Below are 21,337 nucleotides of genomic sequence, written 5' to 3' on the forward strand. Positions count from 1 at the left end.
CTTCTCTTGGATTTCGATTTGATGTAGCGGATAAAAGGGAGAAAAGTAAAGAGGAAAAAAAGGAATGTCTGTCGTCTTGCAAGGCGATGCCTTCTTGAAAACAAAAATAAAGTATAGAGAAACAAGACGCGTAATGTTTTTATTTGAGACAGAATGGGATTTCTTGGGTGAAAGGGAATCGTAGCTGGCGCGATTAAAAATTAAAAATTATATGAAAATTAAAATAATTATTTAGTAAATTTATAAAATTTATTAAAAATTTATTCGAGATTTAATTATCAAAATACTAACATCAAATATTAAAACATTGCGATTAAACAGTCTTTCTCAAAATTTTCTTCAAGTTGGCTTGAAATCCGTTAAATAATATTAAAACGGAGATTGAGATCTCTAGGTCACTTTGTATGTGAATGAAGAATTGTTAGAGATATAAAAGTAATCGGGCGGTACGACTTTAAAAAGATTTTATCGCAATCTTCAAGGAACTAGTGAAAATATATGGAGCAGGTCGTTCGTCCGCGAAGAAAAGTTTTCACGGAAAACTGAAAACGGCCGAAGATAAAACGTTAATGCAGGTGGAAGCAAAGACGGCTCGAAACAATGGTCGTGAAGCAATTCTTCAAGACGGAATTCCGTTTTCCGTCTTCGCGAATGCTGCCGTTATCCGCTATACGGGAAACAAAATAAACACACTTATTAATTATAATTATCAAAGTATGGCTATCGTTTGACCTTAGTTTATACATTGATAGAATTGTTTAATAGTATTCTGCGATCACATATTTTTGTGCATTGACTATAGTTTATTATTACAGACCTTGATCGAAGGATTATTACGCTCTGATGATAACATAAAGCAAAGCGTCTTTGTGAAAAAGTGAAAGCAATTATTAATTCCAGAATAAAGCTTTTTCTACAGAAGGAGACTAAAATTAAGTGTCGACAAATTTACGCTAATGCTTTTCCTGTCTATACTGGTAATAATTTTACTTATATTGTATAATAAATATACATATATATAATTTTAATTTATTAAAAATAGTAATGATATTTTAATAAATACTATGTATATTATGAATATTATTAATGACCCATTAATTAATGATTCATAGATTATTCAAATAATCTTTTTATATTGAAAGTATGAAGAGATTAATATTAACAGGCAGAATATGTATATAACATTCATGTTACAATTCTCGCGAATAAAGAAGGGAAATGATATCATGCAAAAGAAAATATAGGAATAGTAACTGGAGAGCAGCAAAAAAATTTTGCTGACGGTAATCCAAGACGCGAAAGGACCACTTAACCTATTCGTGACAATTAACCCTAACTGGGATGACGAACTTGAACTATCTTTCTTCTTTTCTCTTCGTCTAATTCAAGTCAGTCATTTCAGCACTTAAGACATCCGAGAAATTAATTTTTTTAATTTGAAACGAATCTCATGCATTTACATATAATTGATAATATTAGTTGAGAGTACGCCGAATGTATACATGTGAATTTGTCAACCTAGAAAATCTAGAAAATATTTTATCACTTCTGATTCATCGTTCGATCACGATTCATCTCTGGATTAATATTGAATAAACGTAATCCGACATCCGTAACATTTCTATCGACATCTACAGAAGTTTCGTTGTTTTCGAATATGCAAATATGTTGTCGTGTATACGGCAGTGCGCCGTCTATTCCTCGGTGATCTCTATTCTTTTGAATATGTGATGTGTCAGTGCAGCGGACAAGTCTTCCTTGAATTTGTAGAATAGGCGGTCAGTCCGCATGAAAGGAGATTCTCTTAAAGCTATAAATGACACGCATTGAGCTTGCGGTCTATGCATATGGATTCGCCCGAGAGTGTAATTGCATCCAGTGAAAAGCAATGAGTGTCGAATTAAATCGAACGGAGATGTCCAATAGGAACTGACTAAATGCCCAGTATGCTAATCTGCTGCGACGTTACGTTTTAGATATCCGCATCATGCTAATACTGGATCTTCATCACAGAAAAAAAATGTTTCTGGTTTACAGCTAATTCTGATTAGCTGAAATTACATTAACTACTATAGCTATGAATTTGCTAATACATACAAAGGATTTGCTACTGTAGCTAATATAAGAACGTGATAGCAAAATATGCATATCTGTTACAGATTGATTTATTTAGCAATATGAAATTAGTTGTTACAGTTATCGGATATGTCTGCGTAAAAGAAAATTGTCTCTACCACAGCTAAATATGATTTGCTGAAACTGTACTTACTACCAAATTGTCTATTACACAAAAAACGTTTGCTCCAATGATCAATACATCGACATAATAGCAAAATGCTTGTCTGTTACAATGATAATATTTAGACCTCACAGCTAATGGAAATTAGACCTCGCAGATACGACGTTAGGTCGATATAATGCTACTGAATTTAGCTGCCATACTTAATTTTTAGCTGTGGCAGCTAACTTTTTTTTCCGTGATGATAATATATTCTACACGGAAGGAATGATTTTGCTGAAGTATTTAAAAATTTAGTTAGATACAGATCTAAAAATAATTGGATCCTCAAAATAAATATATATATTTTTAGCTATATATTAAGCTAATTGCTAAAGTGTCAAAACTTTTTGCCTGCAGCATTACTCATCATGTATGAGATTCCTACATAAATATTTTGATGATTGAATAAAATTATTTTAAATCTATCTAATTATATTTTTAGATACTTCAGCAAAATCGTTTTTTCCGTGTATATATCTTATAGTGAATTCAGTTGGACACGTTCAGTGCGCATTGATTTACATTAAAATCATCGTACACAAATTGACGTGAAGATGTGTTTATTATTAATATCGATTAAGCCATGAAATATTAATTTATAAAACACTTTATTATACTGTTAGGGAAAATATATATTTTATCATTCGAAATATTTATATTTCACTTTTACACTCAGATTAAATTAATATATAATGGCTCTAATATGTACTAGTGCGCACTAGTGTGTCTAATTAAATTTGCTATATTATTCTATAGGTTCTACTTTAACTTCTATATAATATGTATATGCGAATGTTTTATTTAATTTCTCGAAAGCTCTTCTACGTCGCTCTCTTTTATAAAATTTTCAGAATTTTTAACATAGTTTGGAAGTGTGCAAAAACTTTTGAATCGAAAACATTGTAAATGTTGATCTTGTTTGTATGGGCGGATATTGAAAAGACTTCGAGCAAAGTTTCTATAATATTATTCTAATAATTATTTAATGTATAAAGTATATTAAATTATCATATGTTTTATCATATATTTATTATATATGTACAATATATAAATTATATAATAATATTATATTCTTTTAATTTAATATCTATAACGCAAATATTACATTCTTTCCTTTGTGTAAATTTCGCGGCATTTAATTTTAATCTCTTTCTATAGAAAAAGCTTTATTCCAGAATCAATAATATACATGCATGTAGGTACAAAATCCTTGCAACATTGCGAAAAGGTTAATGCACTTGTCTTTATAATTGTCTGTAAAAGTAATTATTTAACAAGTTTACTTAAAGATATATACGTTACATATCGCGCGTTGTGCGGACGGAAGAAATCTATTTGTGAATACACAACGACATATAAGCGCGCTTAAGATAAGACAAGTGATACGGCAGGTATACAAGAGATCGTTTAACCTTATGCGTCGCTGTGCAAGCAGTTCTTGAGTGTCGACAAAGAACATCTTGCGCGAGTGCAATTACCGCTCAGCGGTGTTTCAACCGTGCGAGCAATTTTCATGATTCCGCATGAGGAAACGTTTGCTGTTTCAAAAGACTCTCGTAACCATAAAGTCTGTTCGTTGATGCTCTTACAAACTCTTTATGCGTACAGATCTACTCAAGGGTGAAATTATATACTCCCTAAAAAGACATGAGCGGTTCTAATTCGACATTGTGTGTGAATGCAGCAACTGACAGTAGATGGAATGAATAACCCATAATGTTTTCGGCGTTAATTCAATTTACTCATTTTTATCGTTTTTCTTAGAAATCATTAAGAATGCAAGTATTATTTTAATATGCAACATATTGAGACTTTTTTTGAGAGAGATAAAACAATACGAAATAAAAATTTCAAATATTGACAGAATATGTCTGTCTAGCGATACACAAAAGAATAATTTTGTTGAACCATCAAAATAATTATGTAGGAAACTAAGGAAACTCAAGCATGATGAGCAATGCTGCAAGAAATATTCATTTTATCTAGCAACTAGCTTCAACTGTTGCATTCCGTATGCATTGGTGTGTCTCAAATACATCTCGTAAAATCGGTAATGTATATATATTTTAATTTAATTTTATTAATAAATGGCAATCTAAATTTTAATAATGTTATAGCAGCTCGTTATTATCTCGTTATATTTTCTTAATATTTATGTTATTATGGGATTTGTTGTATAAAAAATAGATATCGTGCATCAAAGTCTTAACAGATAAACCGATTTTTCACTCGTACGCTTCTCTCTTACGCTCGAATGCATATTAATTCGTTAAAAGCGTTGAAATCGTCTCAGAAAAACGCAAATAAATACGTGGACAAGCATACGATCTGGATATTCGATCCACGAAGCCAATTCGTTACTAAGCCTTGCAAATGCCGTCAGCACGATAAGCTGCTTTTGGATTGACACCGCCAGCTCTATCAAATGCGAGAATGAGGTTATTCTAGCGGAAAAAAGGACAAATTCAGCACGACGAGTAGTGTCAAGCCGATATAAAAATTGCTTCCACGGTAGAAAACGGTAGCGGCGCCGCATCGCTTGTATCGATGAATATACAGATAGCATGAAATTTGTGTTCCATTTTTGGCGAAAATAGATTTTGAGAGTGGCGAAACGTGCAGAATATTCTGTGAAATTGAATGTCCGTAACTCTATTGAAAATCCATCATCCTCTGTTCCATATTCCTGTGAACGATTGCGCGAACGATTCACGAAGGAGCCCGTCTCCATGTTGTGTAATCGATAATCGCTATTTGCAGCAACTGTCCTAATCATTGATGTACAGCTCGCTTTTATGTGTGCGTGAATAAAATGTAGAGTCAGCAACATCCGTTGTGAATCATGTATCGGGAGACTCTCCTGGCGAGTGTAGCTATAATTATGCTGTTTAATTGGCTAACGAGAGCAAGCAGGGATCGGCAGAGCAGTGTTGAAACGAAATTCTGATTGGTCCATTCACTAAACTCGGCCGCATTTATTCACGTTGTGATTAATCCGAAAATGCTACGTTGATTGTCCGTGAGTACCAGTATCACGTTTGTCACATGCTAATCTCTCTTAAACGCTCTTCTACATACAATAAATTACATCATATTCGCATCGATATTTTCGATATTATTATAGCTTAGGACGAATTAACTTTTAAAATTAATCAATTTTAGAAAGAAATCTTTATTATCTTTGTATCACGCATCTATATAATATCTCTATATATTTTGTACGTTTGTTTGAGACGTAAAGATTCAAATTTTTAGCAGTAATGCATGTTGCCATAAGATGGATTGTTTTTTTAACGGCAGAAAAGCTTTCTTTACTTTCATGTTATTTTACTGGAATATTTTCCTGTTGTTTCGCATATATTTTTCTCTTAAATTACGCAGGATACATGCGGAAATTTATATCCATATTCTATAAGCACATATATCGCTTATTTTTTATTTGTATTTCTTACAAGCCTCGCAATAGCAAAACGTTTCTCGCAGAAAATAGCCGTATGCTTATTAGAGTTACAATAAAAATAATTGAAATTATATATAAAATTTATTAATGAATAAAGAATGTTGTATGCTATAATTAGTAAAACTATATTGCAGTATTTTACGAATTTTAATGTTAAAACTACTTTACGAATTTTCCAAGAAAGAAATAATATTTTTCGCTTCTTTTGACGAATGGAAGAAATTCACACGTTCGCTGATGGCTTGCTCATCGAAAAAGAATATACACTGTTACGTTGATGTAGCGTATATAATATAGAACGAAAGAAATGAGACAGCGCTGAGAATTACGTGACGTGCATGCCGCGTGAGATACAAGAACGCGCGATTATGGCCGTCGTTCTTCGTCGAGAGAGCCGTGTTTGCGCGTAGCTACATTTGCGGGGACACGTGTGAGATAGGGATATGAACCATGGGAACGCAGATCCGCCTTCGCATGTGCACCGATCTGATGCGTGCGTTATCCCACTATACGTGCCGAATTAACTGTGCTCTAAGTGTCAGTCGCTAATTCACGTCCTGCGATGTAACTATAGGTTTGTTCGCGTTGCGTGTTCCAACATGTTCCAATATGCTCCTACCAATATAGCTCTTGCTCACTCTATCAAACGGGTTGAAGTGAGTAAGAGCTATGTATGGTAGGATCATATTGGAGCATGTTGAAGCTTGCGACGCGAACAAACTTTATGTTGTGCTGTATCTTTGCGCAACCACACCGCAGCATCTCTCGAACTTGCCGCTCGTGCGAGTGTTGCATCAATTGGAGAACCATAAACTAGCGCTTTCGCAGTGATTTCGTTCAATTCCTTCAATTGATGCCGTGACATATAAAATGTCTAAATTTCTTATAAATAAAAACAATCAAGTTCTTATTAACTTGATCTATTACTAATGCAGCATCGAATTAGTTTTGTTACGTATTAATCATGTAAATAATTATTAATACGTAATGTGTTAATATAGTCTACAATTTAAAATATAATGTTACCATAATTCGAGTAAATGGTTAACTACAAAAGAAATTTTACAATAAAATTATCTAACTTGTATAAGGTCAAAAAAATGAACTTGTGAATTGGTTACAAATAATACAAATCCATGATTTCGATTACCTATAATAAGGAAATACAGAATAACATTGAAAGAAGTGAAGAGAAAACACCATATGTAACGTAAAAGTTAAAGAAGATCGATAATGGAGAATTGAGAATAAAAATATAAAATATAAAAATTCGTTGTGTATTACAAATAGAGCATGAAAAATACGTACATATATAATGTATGTATAAGGATGAAAAATGCGGAAACTTCGATCGTCTTTGCGTTTCCGGTACACTATTCTCGAATTTCTGCGATAGGTTTTGTTCACGAGTTGTGCTTGACGCTCGAAGTGAAAAGTGAGCTACAAGTTGTTTCTACGAAAGAAACTTACATATATTTATCGAAAATATTTAAATATCGAGAAAGGAAGATTTGAACAATTTCTAATTTTTTTTGTATTCGAATATCGTAAAAATTGTTTTTTATTCTAACGTAATCGGGCTTTCGGTTCATTCTTCGATTTTTGCCGAATTTGTGACACCTTTTCAGGTCAATGACACGCGCGATACAGTTACTTGATTAACGACGTGGACGGATTTGTATTCGACCATTCGCCTGTGTAAGCTTACTACGACAGACCAGATGGCGGAGTCTAGTTGGCTATGCTATCTGCCCTATATAGGGTGACCCATGCCATAAATCAGGATTATCTTGGGACCTCGACCGAGATATGGAAAATGGCTGAAACAAATGTCGTGTCCCTTTCCTGAAATATAATTTTCATTTAACCAAACATCTCCGAATTTGTATACTTTTTCGATCATTTTAACATTCTCAAGATTGGACCATGTTCAACATCTCTTATGCAATTTTTCATTGTTCATTTATGTCAGTTTAGCATATTATTATTATAAATGAAATATGTATAACTAAATATGTATAAATGAAATATATATAACAATCTACATAAATTATTCATTTATTAGACGGAAGACTGAAACGTATAAATAATGGAAAATCCATAATTACGAAGCCACAATTATACAATCTGTTACAAATTTTCCATTTTTCTCTGAAATGTTCAATCCAATAAATTATATAGTGTATTATTAACGAAAAAATTATAAATTCTTACGTTGTTTGGATGAACGTTATGTTATGAGATCAGGAACCTTGTAACAACAATTCTGGTAATTATCCAGGTAGTATATTTATCGATTAAACAATAACAAACAATAACAACGTAAAATTACAATCATCGTTTGTTGCGTTGTAAACGTTAGCAAGCATCGACGTTGCTTTGAGAATCGCTCTCGCTAGTAGCAATATGGATGATTCATGTCGAGTTGTCAAGATTTTCGCGATACACGGCTGATTTGCTACGCGATGCTGCATAACCGGATCCGATTTCCCCGTATCGTACAGCCACTCCGACAGGAAATTAATGACAAATCGACCGGCTGGCGTAACCAGTTACCCAATAGGCTTAAATCCGTCGTATCGTAATTGTGATAGCTGGAGATACATAGTCCAATTACATCGGCGCGAGAGAGTTATTCGTTCGACTTGCGCTGTTCCGTTTTGCATACCAGTGGCAATTGTTGTGAGCATCACGGAAACGGAGGTAGAGGCACAAAACTCGTTCCCCCGAGTGCACCTGTCGCGGATACATAGCGACGTGCGCGTTTCATAACTTACAAATGTCAAGCAGAGAAATTTGAAAGCGTGTAAAATTCTGCGCAGATAATAATGGCGATGAGACAAGCTAGAGTATAATGATATTTATAATGGCATCAACAACGTCGCATTACCTTCTTACGAAGGACAATTCTAATCTTGGAAACCGGATCTCTGTAAATTGCAATTTACATACAATTTTTATCCACAGAAAGAACAATTTTATTGAAATAAGGTAACTCTATATATTCCTCTACTAAGTTTTGCGATTATTTTTTTCTAATTTTTTGATTAGTTCAAAATTGAAATTTATTGGTCACATTTAAAATAGGAAAGATTTCTGAATGATAATAAAAAATATGAGACATTTTCAAATATTTATATAGATTCTATAAGAATTTAAAAAAACATTCCGCCCATACTGGATACTTATGTATCCAATATATAGATCTAAGTATGTTTCCCTTTTTCGTAAAAAAAATGTTAGAAAACTGAAAAATAAAGTGATCCAGTGATTTTTTGATAAGATAATAAGTTTATTAACATCTTGACATGTTTACTAACGCACAAAAATACACAAAGAAATTTTCCAAATATGGACTTATCTATACTTATTTATCTATTTTCACGTATATATGCTTAGTTGAGCATATTGATTCTACCAAGAGTTTCCTTTCTTTTTATAAACGAAAGATTGTGACAAAAATATAAATTAAATATATACTGTTGTAAAGTATGATTAGAGCTACAATAACATGAATTACTGAAATTAATAACAATCTTTTAATAGTTATACTAAAAACTAGGAAGTATAATTACTTATTTACAAAATATTACATCTCGATATTTTGCATTTTATTTTACTGACGATAATAGAACGAACAAATTGAACAATAAACTGATGCAATCGAGTCAGATAGACAATCTGCACGAGCTACTATCATATTTGTTGAATTAATAGCAGTTACAAGCAGCGAATACGGCGTTTTTAGTACACACGTCCATATTGGGTTCAGTTACCTCATTTAAAAATTTAGCTAGATACAGATTTATATCTACCAAAGTAATTGTTTTGGACTATCAAAATAATTGTATACGACGTTCAAACTAGTTACTAGAATATTAAAACTTTTTGCAGCATTGTCCATCATGTTTAGAGATGTAAAAAAAACGGTATTTTTAACTTCGGAGAAAAGTGTCAAGTAAAAAACTAGTTTTTTACTGTAAAAAACGGTATTTTGACTAAATTACATAAAATTCATGAAAAAACGTTTAGAATTCGTGTTGACTATGTAGAAGAAACAGAATTCATTTTTCTCTTGTTATTTCGATGCTATTTAATACTTTTGTTATAATTTTATTGTTGTCTCACTAATTTAAATTTAGAATATGTATAATTACAATTACAGTATACAACATAAACAGTCCAGTAAAGTATTATTTGTATTAATGACAGTATGGATCACTTACTTAACTTTTAAAATTGAAATATAAAATATCATTCAAATAATAGTGAAAGATAAGGTATATTTATGATCACCGGCATTATACTATATTAATTATTACAGTATTTTAACTTTTATAATTATTTTTACACAGAAATCTTATAGATAAGTGCAAAAACTAAATTTTGGAGCAATAGTACAGCGTCGAAATCGTGGAATGCTAAAAAAAAATATCCGAGTAAAAAAAACTGTCAAAGGACAAAAATCATTATTTTCCAAATTTTTTTACCCTAAAATTCTAGTTTTTTTCCGTCGCTTACATCTCTAATCATGCTTGATTCTTACGTAATTATTTTAATGGCTCCAACGAAATTATTTTCGGATCCGTACTTGCCTAAATTTGTAGATATTTCAGCAAAATCATTTTTTCCGTGCAGAAAAGCTCTTTCGAAAGCTTTTTCACTATATCTTTTTACGAAATGTTATCGATATTGAAACCATTTTTTAGAGAGAAGGTAGAATAAAAAATTCGACAAAATTGTTGTGCAGACGTATGATGAATTTAATCCTTATTGTTTTACATTTGATATTTCTATTATATTTGGCAAAATATAGAAAAGAATATCAAATAATTCATTTAAAAATAATAGTAGACAATGAATATTGCGTTCCATTTAATTGAAACTAGCGAGTCGAAATAAACGCAATGTGAGGTGCGAGTTTCATTCGCAGTTTAACGCGAATCTCATTAGCACGCGTTTGCGTTCTACGCGTCATACTGGCTTGTATAAAATCGCGCGTGCAACTAGTCATCATCTCGATATTAGTCGACATTATTCAAATATTAAATATCCATTATTTGCACATGAGAAGTGCGATGATGCGGGCGCGGCGATTGGAGTTTATTTGAATTTAATCACAGGGCAAAGTGCCGGTATTAACCGGAATACATGGTCTCCATATAGCAACGAGGAGAAGAAGGAGGTGAAAGAGAAGAAGAGAACAGGGAGGGAATTTAATATCCGTTATGGGCGAGCACATTCGCATATGTGGCAACGAATATGCGGATGGCCGAATTGTCCGAACAAATTTGCTCGCTCGCGGAAATATATAGAAAATGCGCAACGCGAAGCCGCGATTCTGCAACGACAGCTCGGTTTATGCGGATCACTTTGTTCGACGTGCAAAAATTTCGCGCGTCCGCGCTCGTAACGTCCGCATAACGTCCTTCTCTTTCTCGCGCGATTTTACGGCGGACAGATATCGTACACTTGCGGCGTAGCGGGAACGAGTTTGACGTGGCTATCGAACGCACGTCACACCCGGTCGGTCAGAATGATTCGTTGTTGCTATATCGAAACTTACGAGCTGTTATTACAGTTTATCCGATCGCGTGCACTCAAATATTTTCACGGTAAATATTTGCAAGGTTTTCACGATACATTTGTACGAGATACTTTTATATTACATGTGTAGCAGTTATTTATTTCGCTATTCGATTTCGTTTAAATGTTTTTATGTTACATGTTCAGCAGTTGTTTATTTCGCTATTTGATCGAGTTGTCCAAGATTTTTTGAGATGTGATTCTCGAAATACATAAACTTATATATACATATCGCTCTCTTACTTCAAAAGTGACATTTCAAAACATTAAATTTTCCAGAAAAAGAGAAAAACTATTTTTCAACTTGTCAAAGAGTTATTAACTAATCAAATAAAATTGGCAAAAGGGAATTTTTCAAAAATATTCTTAACATGAGATCAAATGTCATTTTTGTCATTTTTGTTTGACACTATTAAAAATCATTCTTTTTTTGTTGCGACGTTTTGACTATTTTTTGAAGTTAAATTAGTTCATTTTTTATGATTGATATAGAATGATGTTTATCTGATTTTTTTAGTTGTATTACTTTTGAAGTAATGAAGATATACATGTATATCTATCGTATATTTTCATAAATTTTTTTAAATGACATTCTTACATCTCCAAAGATATCGCTGATCATCACAAAAAATTTTTGTTGTATTAAAGTTCTCTGTACTGATTGATATTTTTATAAACGTATATTAAATTAAACACCTCTTTAAAAAAAAAACTCTCAAAGAAAGTAGATTTTATTTAAATTAATACTTGACGTTTTTAATGTACATAAGTATTTAAATTTTATAATGAAGGAACGAATGTCCATACGTTTTACTCGCAAGGAGATAAAAACATTCGTATCCGGTGAGACCCCGGATAAGGGTTGAAGGCACTTGCTTCTTGAAATGTGGAGACAGGAGGAAAAAAATTCGATGAGATCGTTCTCTCTCGCGGCCACTGACGCCTTCGCGTTCTCGTATATTTGCGGGATCCGTTTTTACCCGCGACTTCTTTTTATCGTCGTTGCCATTGACGTCAATCTCGCTCCCATAAAAGCCGCCACACATGTGCGAGATTCCGCAGGATGACTTCGTGAACAACCGCGCAAACTTGCATCGTTTGTACTGTTGCGCTTTAAAGAGCCAATCAAAATTCCACGTTGACCCATTTCATGATTGATCAACGGTGCTATGTGTTCGCGATTTGACGATGTGGCCTGATAAACGCTTTCGAACGTGATCACGATCCGACGCGTACGTCGCGTCGCTGCCCATCGCAGGAAGCTATTATCGCTTCCATGCACCAGCGTATCATCCAAATTGCACGCGAGGTAAGCTGCATGAATAAGGGAGATATTCGATGCTTGCACATTCAATAAAAAGCAATCTGAAAAAAATCTGCATTTATGTCATCTCGATTTCAACTTTAAAAACATAGAAGATATAAAGGATATATTATATCTTTCTATATAGTATGCGTACGTGGAAACGAACGATTCTTTCGCTTGATTTGATAAGAAAGTGACTTTCATAAATGTGTATGCACTGGAATCTTTTGGAAGAAAAGACGTAGTACCTATGAAATAGACATTTCAGTCAGAAAGAACTAACTGCTTTCTTGAAAACTAAAAAAAATTGCATGAAAAGTAACACTTTCTGATTTTTGCTCTTCTATGCAATAAACATTCACGAGGATGACGATGATCAATCATCTTTTTTGGAAAGTGAATGTTATAATTTTCTTATAGGAACAAGCATTAAATCAGCAATTTACCGTCACTATTCAAACGTTAAAAATGAATGACTTCGCACAAATCACGGTCCGAATATTTTATTTCAGAGTGTGTCGACAGTTCATTCATGAGATATTGTATCGTATATAGTTGATAAAATATTTCAGAGTATTTTTAAACGGAAAACCGTTGTTCTCTATCAAATTTTGTAGTCAACGTACCGAGGATTTATTATCGAGGAATAATTGCCAATGCTGAATATGCATTTATGTGCATCCAGTTTGCCGATACCGGTTTGCCGATATCTATCGATTGCGTACGATAAATGTAATTGAAATTCAGTTTTCCGCGGTATTCCGCGAGAAGCGGAGGAAACGTTAAGCAATAATTTCAGTTCATTTACCACCTACGCAGGAAGAATTAGCGGGCTTAATGTGTAGTTGACAGAATGACAAATGGCTAACCGATTCCTCTTCTTGCCTACTCGCGCAATACATTTACCACGTTCCGATGTAGAAACACAACAAAAGTAATGAGTTAATAAGCGTAAGTTAAATTATTAATTAATAAACAACTGTATTAAATTAAGTAATTTAAATATTTATGTGATCATAATGATAAAATCATCATATAGAGATAAAATCATCATTTTACAAAATAATAATTATTAAATCTAAAATTGTTGTCGAAATAATCAAGCGATAAATATGGAATTATTGAATTCAACAAAAATCTCTGACTTTTTGTTGAATTCATATACTTATAATGGTATCTACCATTTATATTTTGAGTTTACAGATAAAATATTGGAGACTTTGTTATATAAAATAGTACCATACATTGTGCATTGGATTATAAATTTTAATTTAATTTAGTTATGCTTTTTATTCTTAAAATAAAAAAAACACTTGTATAAACATTCAGATCTTTACAAGCTTTTCAAAATTATTTCGCGCTTCTTCGAACACCGAATCCTCGTATTCGAAGCCGCTTCTCCTTGTGTGGATGAATACAAATGTCGGAATTGCATCGTTTCAGTAACGTTGACTTCGTTCGCTCGAGTCAACAAAAACAAATCTCTACGTTACTAGACGGGTCGATAGTTTTGGTACTTCCGAGTTCCGAGGACGGAGCCGCAGTTAGCCGATTTCGCGAAAACAGAGGCCAAAGCGAAGCTGCTGAATTTACTCGTAACTCGTGCCGATGTCAAGGACTTTTGTCGATGTAATTACATTGCCAGCGAGGGTTGACGTTCGTGTAACGAACAGGAGCAGTTTCCCACGGCGCAACCGCGAATGCTACGACGGGAAGGCTATAGCTTCGCTGCGCGTCGTTGATCACAATGTTCGATTGAACTCAAAATACCACTCTATTTGCAGAGAGTCTCCTCGATTTGGGGAAGAGTTTTGCGTATACCGATGTTACGCTCGATTGGCCATCGAAAATATTTTTCTCTCCGAATTTATCGATGTCCAGAGAGAAACATTTAATTTAATATATTTTGGTGTTTATTTTAATTAAACGTTAATAAAAAAAAAACCTTACAGCTATGAATTTATAGTGTTTATATAGTCAACTGCAAATAGTAGCGATAGAATTTACAAAAAAAAATCTTTTCGAATTTTTATATTTGAGTATTTCGTGTCATACACTGTCATAAATGTAGAGCGATTTTTCTTCTAGCGGAAAATCGAATATTTTTGCTCGTGGTGCGAAATTTTGTGATAGTGAAAAATTCGTTTATCGATAATGAGAGATGCCAGCTTAATGGACGTTAAAACGCTTCGTCAGTAGTTGGATAATTACTTATTGGCAGCCATTGAATAATTTTTGACGCCAATGCAGTCTTTCGGTGAAACGTTAAATATTGCATGTGACATACCTTTTTTGCATGCGCATCTCGTAAGCTCTTTTTGGTGCGTTGCTTAATTTCCATGTAATCGAATGCATAAAGGTGGAAAACGACGAGTCCGGTATACGAAAAAAGTACAAAAGCAGACAACTCCGATCGATATACCAAGTATATTCATTAATGCGGAAGCTTTGTAAAAAGCTTTGTAAAACTCCTATTATGATGTAGACTCCGATGCACTTTTTTTCAACATTGTCTATCGCTTGTTTAACACTTGAGTAGTTCTGCAAGAGTCACTTGACTTGTAAAGTTAAGTACTGAATTTAGATGAAGTAAAAGCACAAAGTGCCTTTAACACTATGTGTAGAAAAAATCTAAAATCTCTAATTGTTTTATCAAGAAAGAAAGGAATTTTTAAAAGAATTTTATTATATTTTATAATTTTAAATTAAAAATATATATTTTTTGCCAGAATTGAGAATAAAAATTTTAACCGCATCACGTATTTTACGAATGTAACCTTTTAACACATCGCTTTAATTCATTCATTCATTGTTACAGGTCCGTCCTCAGATTTTAGCAGACACGCTCTGGTGAGACCGCGAGTGTATCACGGCAGAACGAAAAGGCAGATCTCTTCAACCAAAGAAAATGTGAGTTCAATCACTTTTTGTATAAAAAGATCTTTAACATCTCATGAAAAATTATGTACGAGCTACATCCTGAAACTTTTAAAATACCGTTGAAGACTCGCTGTTATTATAAAAAAACACTCTGTATTCAAGAGTTCTATGAATCGGCTCTCTTTCATCCCCCTTTGTCGTGTCACATAACACTTGACCCGTAAATATGAATCATGATAGCGTTTTTTATATAAAGATTTTTATTCATGATTCTCTCTCGCATAAATTTCGTCAATATAACGAGTCTCTTGTAGATAGTCTTTTTCCATTTTTGTCGCAACCAGTCACACAATTAAAGATTAATTAAGTAACAAAATATTCCTCTACTTTATGACGTTGCTTGCAATGTAATGCACTTCACCTTCACTCTATTATTAGGTGAAGGTGAAGCACCTACAAAAAATTACAATGTGGCTGTCTCCGTTCCAATTACCAAACGCACCGGATATTCTAGAGATTTAGCAAAAGGCAACATCCGTCAATCTCTGACCTTTGACAAAGAGCATTGTTCGTTATCAGCCGCGATCGCCCTTTTTTCTGTGAGTTTTTGTACGACTGCACACGGTGTTCGCCATTTGCTCGGGAGGATTACGATGCGAAACGCGCATCGGCGACGGGTGCAACAATTTCAATGCAAATGTCGCAGCGTGCAGCGAATACAAAACCTGCGAGGGTCGTCGTGCTATTAGATAGACCAGCGCCGCGAATAGAGAACAAAAGGGGAAGAGAGAGAATGAGAGAAAAGTTCGACCGACGTTTTGCCATTGCCAGTGCAGTGGCAAATTCGGAAAAATCCGTCAAGGGAAATATACAACATAGAGGCTGCTATCTGAAAGACAGAATTTTTGATCTTTCTTTTTTGATATTTTTTTAAGAGCTTACTTTCAAAAGCTTTTTTTTTCTAAAATCGGAGAAATGCATCTCTAGACGTATATTGTGTCATTTATTAAAGAAAAATATTGATGACCATAGGATTAGTCACGAGTTTTGAGGATATTTGATTCTTTAAGAATCAGTCATAATTCTTTTTAAATTTTCATAGACTTACGATATATATATATATATAAATAAGGTTAAGATGTTCATTAATATTGTTTTGTGCCTATTTTAAACTGTATTTAACATCTGAATAATTTTGTAGGTAATATTTTTCCCGTGTCTGTAAAAAAAAGTATGTAAACTTACATAAATATGTGTAAATTATATATAATACAATCAATATTAAAATGCTTATAACGATCGAAGCTAGATCTTTAATGCTTAAATAATTCAATCTTGAATTACTAAATATACTATATGTACTTGCATATATACCATATTTGTAGTCTTTCGAACTACGCGCTGAATTCCGAACTATATAAACGCAATTAAACTACTGTAGTAAACTCGTGAATTTAAATTGACAAGTAATTTTAATAATTTTGATGCTCAATTAGGCATCATGTTATAAAGATGTTAATATGCTGAAAAACTGTAATTAAATTTATTGCGAAAAATATTACCTTATATACTATTAAAAATTTCATGAAATTCAATATGCTTTTAATTTATATAAGTTAAATTTTATAACATTACATTAAATTTAATGTATTTATAACTGAAAAGTATATTTGTGTACATGTACATAAAATTTAATGTATTTTTCATGAAAATTTATGAAATTTAATATACATGTTCATTACATTTAAGTAACTACTGTAACTTAATTTTCAGTTAAATCAATCATTACTTTTAATTTTCTTCATAATCACAAGCTTCATTTACATGTAAAAGAAGCTCATGATTACATTTCTAACAGTGTATATAATAATTACACAATTTATAGTAAAAATAAATAAAATTGTCTTTTCAAAAATTAGCACTTTTATTATAATAATTTTAAAAATAAGTTTGAAGAATAATTTCATTTTGTGAATTTATTTTGTATGTGTAAATATACATCTTTAGTAGTAGATTCCAAAATTGTAACATTATTAAAGATATATATACATACACATAACGTAAAGTTACAACTTACAAATAAAATTATTTTTCTGTATAGTAATTAAATAATTTGCAAAAGTACATTTATAATTGAAATTAAGTATATAGAAATATTTACGTATTAATTCAAAAACAATTTTTCTTAAGCCATGTTATTAATATATATGAATATAAAAATCCAAATATAATATGTATACGATGTATTACCATTATATCATATTACAAAAATTGTACATTTACGTAGAAACTATAAAATACTATTGTTATTGTGTAATTTTTCGTCTAATGTATTTACACAATTAGAGGTAAAAATACCAATTTTAAAAAAACATAATTTTATCTATTTTCACTTGTGTAATTTTTATACATTATTTATGTAATCATTATATCATATAATAAATAATATAAAAGTGTAATTTTGCATACTTTCTACAATATAGGTAGAGGATTCATTTCGAATATGTTGAAAGTATAACCAAAGCGAGTACTATATGGTTAGAGAAAATAAGAACAATTTTTAGTCGGTTACACAATAACATTTCCGTTTACTGGAAAGGCACGTCGAGGAAGATATAAAGTAACGTTTCATTTTTGTGAAAGCTGTTTTGAATACAGCGTATGCCTGTACTTTTATCCTATCCTCGCCTTTTTCTGGCGTAACGTACCACGTAATAGAAGATGGCAGGCAGAAGTGCATACTTACAGGAACAACAACGGAATTTACATCTCGGTGTCGTCCCTTGTGAATCCGTTATTTGGCGGGGGTGCCACAATGGACCTGCACGTACGTCACTTTGTATCTATAGCATGTAACAAACACACTCATACATGATATAGTTCGCATCTCGGTTATTGCATCACTCTAAATTTCGTCTGAGTCTGAAAGAAATGAAACAACGGAACCTTTCACAATTTGAATGCGATGATACGGTTTATTTACTTATTTAACAATTCTTATATATATATATAATATTAAAAATAAATATATTTATTTATTTTTATTACAGAAATAAAAGAAGGAAATGAAAAAAAATATTTAATTACTCAATTTGTTAATAATTTATATATAATGAATAAAAAATGTATTGTCAATATACATACATAGATAATTTTAATTAATAATATTTAATTTATTAAACATAACATTTATTATCACAAACACAGATATAATTTTTATTAATCCTAATACAGTTTGTCAGAAGATTATAATTTTAATTTAATTCTCAGACTTTATTAATTTTTCACACTGCAGTTCTCTTTCATTAGATGTACATATAATATTGCCGAAATTAAAACACACGCCGATACATATTTATGAACAAGGAGACTGACCATACGCATTCTGACGAATATAAATTCACCGAATGATATCGTTCTGTTCCGTGAGTGACATTACAATAAATATAACAATAAAAAATGTCGCATCGAGATATCATGCGGTTAGCCTGTGTTTTAGTAGATCCACATTCTTATAGAACATTCGAATGTCGTGAACAATTCGCTTTATTGGCTTCCACCCAACGCAGTCATTCGATCGCCGCATACTATATAAAAAGTGCAATAACTTCGGTGAACATTGCGACAATATCACGATGATATTGTTTTGGTTTTTATTGGCAATATTGTATATATATATATATTTAATGAAGAAACACAAACTACAGTGTGGGAAATCAATGGGGGAACATGGTGTTCCTTTGACCAGTTGTACCTTGAACCATTGAATTTATAAAAAATCTATTAGATATTTTTAAAAGTAAAAATATGTAGTTTGTAGTACGAGTACCAGAGGTGTTTTATAACTTATAATTATAACAATGAATAGAATACTCCTGTGGAAAATCATTTATTGTTTTCAAGCGTTCGAATGAAGTAATTTCAAGACGCTTTTTAATCTCATAAAATGTTGTATATGTATTCTGTCTTATGTTGGAATTGCCTAAAATGTTAAATAGATATTCAGAAAAAATTATTTAAAATTTAATACTGTCAATCTTAATCTATAATTTATAAAAGTAATAACAAATAGAAAGTAAGCAAGCGTTGTACCTTTAACCAGTAACTGATATTGTACCATTGATGAGTCAATACGACGTCGGATAATCATTTAATTTAGCTATCTTACGTCTAATATTAATAAAATTATGCTCATTAGACGTGATTTTGAATAAAATGTACGAAAGACACTATTTTTGCCAGATTCAATCGTTTCATGCAAAAACGAAAATCGCGCCTTTGTATGACGATAGGTGTCTTTGTCTAATATACAGGAATCGCGTTGTAAAAATAAACTTTGCATGGCAAATTATTTTTATATATTTTATATATAAGATAAGTTATATATGGTGTAAAAAGACATTAAAAATATAAAAATATAAATAAAATTAAACTTTTGTTGAATATCCTATCAGAATCAGTAGAAGTGAAAATGAGGAGCGAGTCAGCGAGAGTCGAGCAACGAACATACACATTTTATACATTGGTTACAGGTACAACACTCCCTGGTCAGAGGTACAACATGGGTGTTGTATCTTTGATCAACTATGATTCAAAATAATGAAAGATTTAGGAAATCTTGAATTTTAATTTTGATTCACAAATATTTAAAACACATTAAAAAATTGCAAGCTATCGCAAATGAAAAAAGATCCGAAGAGCGAAAAATATAGCGCATTTTAGAAACTGACGACCATAATACTTCTGCTCTAATTTTAGAAAGCTTTTAGTACGTTGATGGAGTAACCTAGCGCAACATAGTGTCAAATTCCTCGCTTTTACCGGCTGTCTCTCCTCCTTTTTTCTTTTAATTCCTGAAATGCCTGCACTAACATTTGGAATTCTAGAATTGCGAAACAAACTTCAACTACCGCAATCCCGAATGTTGCAAACACATGGCGTGAACGTATGTGTACGTATGTGTGCTCGTTGATCCAGATAAGAGTAACTTAACACTAGTATCTGTTTTGGTGTTGCCAAATATAGTATACACCGTTTGACATATGATTCTCAGGCACGTGGATGTATATGAGTTTACTAATACCGCGGTTGTTTGGCTGTCTAAGATTGCAGATTCTACCCCGTGATTTATAAACCGTGATTTAATGACACAAAAGCAATAATTCGCGTGCGTGACTTGGCCTTGAATAGACTGCGAAGCAAACTTCTTGATTGATATTAAGTGGAATCGAAAAGAATACAAAGGAAACGATTTAATAAGACGAAGAAAGATATAATGTGTGCGTACACATATCTAGTCTATTGAATTTTACAAGCATGCAGTAATACTTTTACAAAAATGCACAATAGAACAGTAGGTGTTAACGTGCATCGATATTAACTATTTCTAAGGAATTTTTAATAAATACGTAAATTATTCATTTTACTATCATAAATTTGTGATAAAATTCGATTTTAGTTCAATAAACGATAATATACGTTATTGAAACAAAAAAAAAACTTTATTCCTGATGACACTCTTAATATAAATAATACAACACAAAAATCTATGATCCATATGAACATGCAATATTGGAATGAAGCAATATATTTTTATCCTGTTAAATTTCAAATTGATTACTGGTATCAGAGAGTTGCCATTTCTGTTGGTATCTTTGTCGAACTAGAATTACGATGATACAACTTACACCAAATCCAAACCATACAAATCTCGTGATATAATCTTCGATCAAACGAATAATTGACCTCGTTTCTCGTTATCACATACACTAACAGACAGTATCAATCCGTTTGAAACAGTTATAATTCCCTGCAATCCAACGTC

The 21,337-nt window shown here is 32.2% G+C and overlaps 1 protein-coding gene across 1 annotated transcript in view; it reads left to right on the forward strand.

Moving 5' to 3' along the window:
- Meltrin (disintegrin and metalloproteinase domain-containing protein meltrin) overlaps positions 1–21,337 on the forward strand; it is a 105,629-nt gene that overhangs the window by 47,793 nt on the left and 36,499 nt on the right. The window contains exon 2 of the mRNA XM_018455483.1: positions 15,452–15,543. Within this exon, the coding sequence (XP_018310985.1) occupies positions 15,452–15,543 (92 nt within the window). The remainder of the gene's footprint in view (positions 1–15,451; positions 15,544–21,337) is intronic.

Source organism: Mycetomoellerius zeteki, unplaced genomic scaffold, assembly GCF_001594055.1.
Source record: "Mycetomoellerius zeteki isolate Tzet28-1 unplaced genomic scaffold, Tzet1.0 scaffold481, whole genome shotgun sequence".
NCBI classification, from domain to species: domain Eukaryota; kingdom Metazoa; phylum Arthropoda; class Insecta; order Hymenoptera; family Formicidae; genus Mycetomoellerius; species Mycetomoellerius zeteki.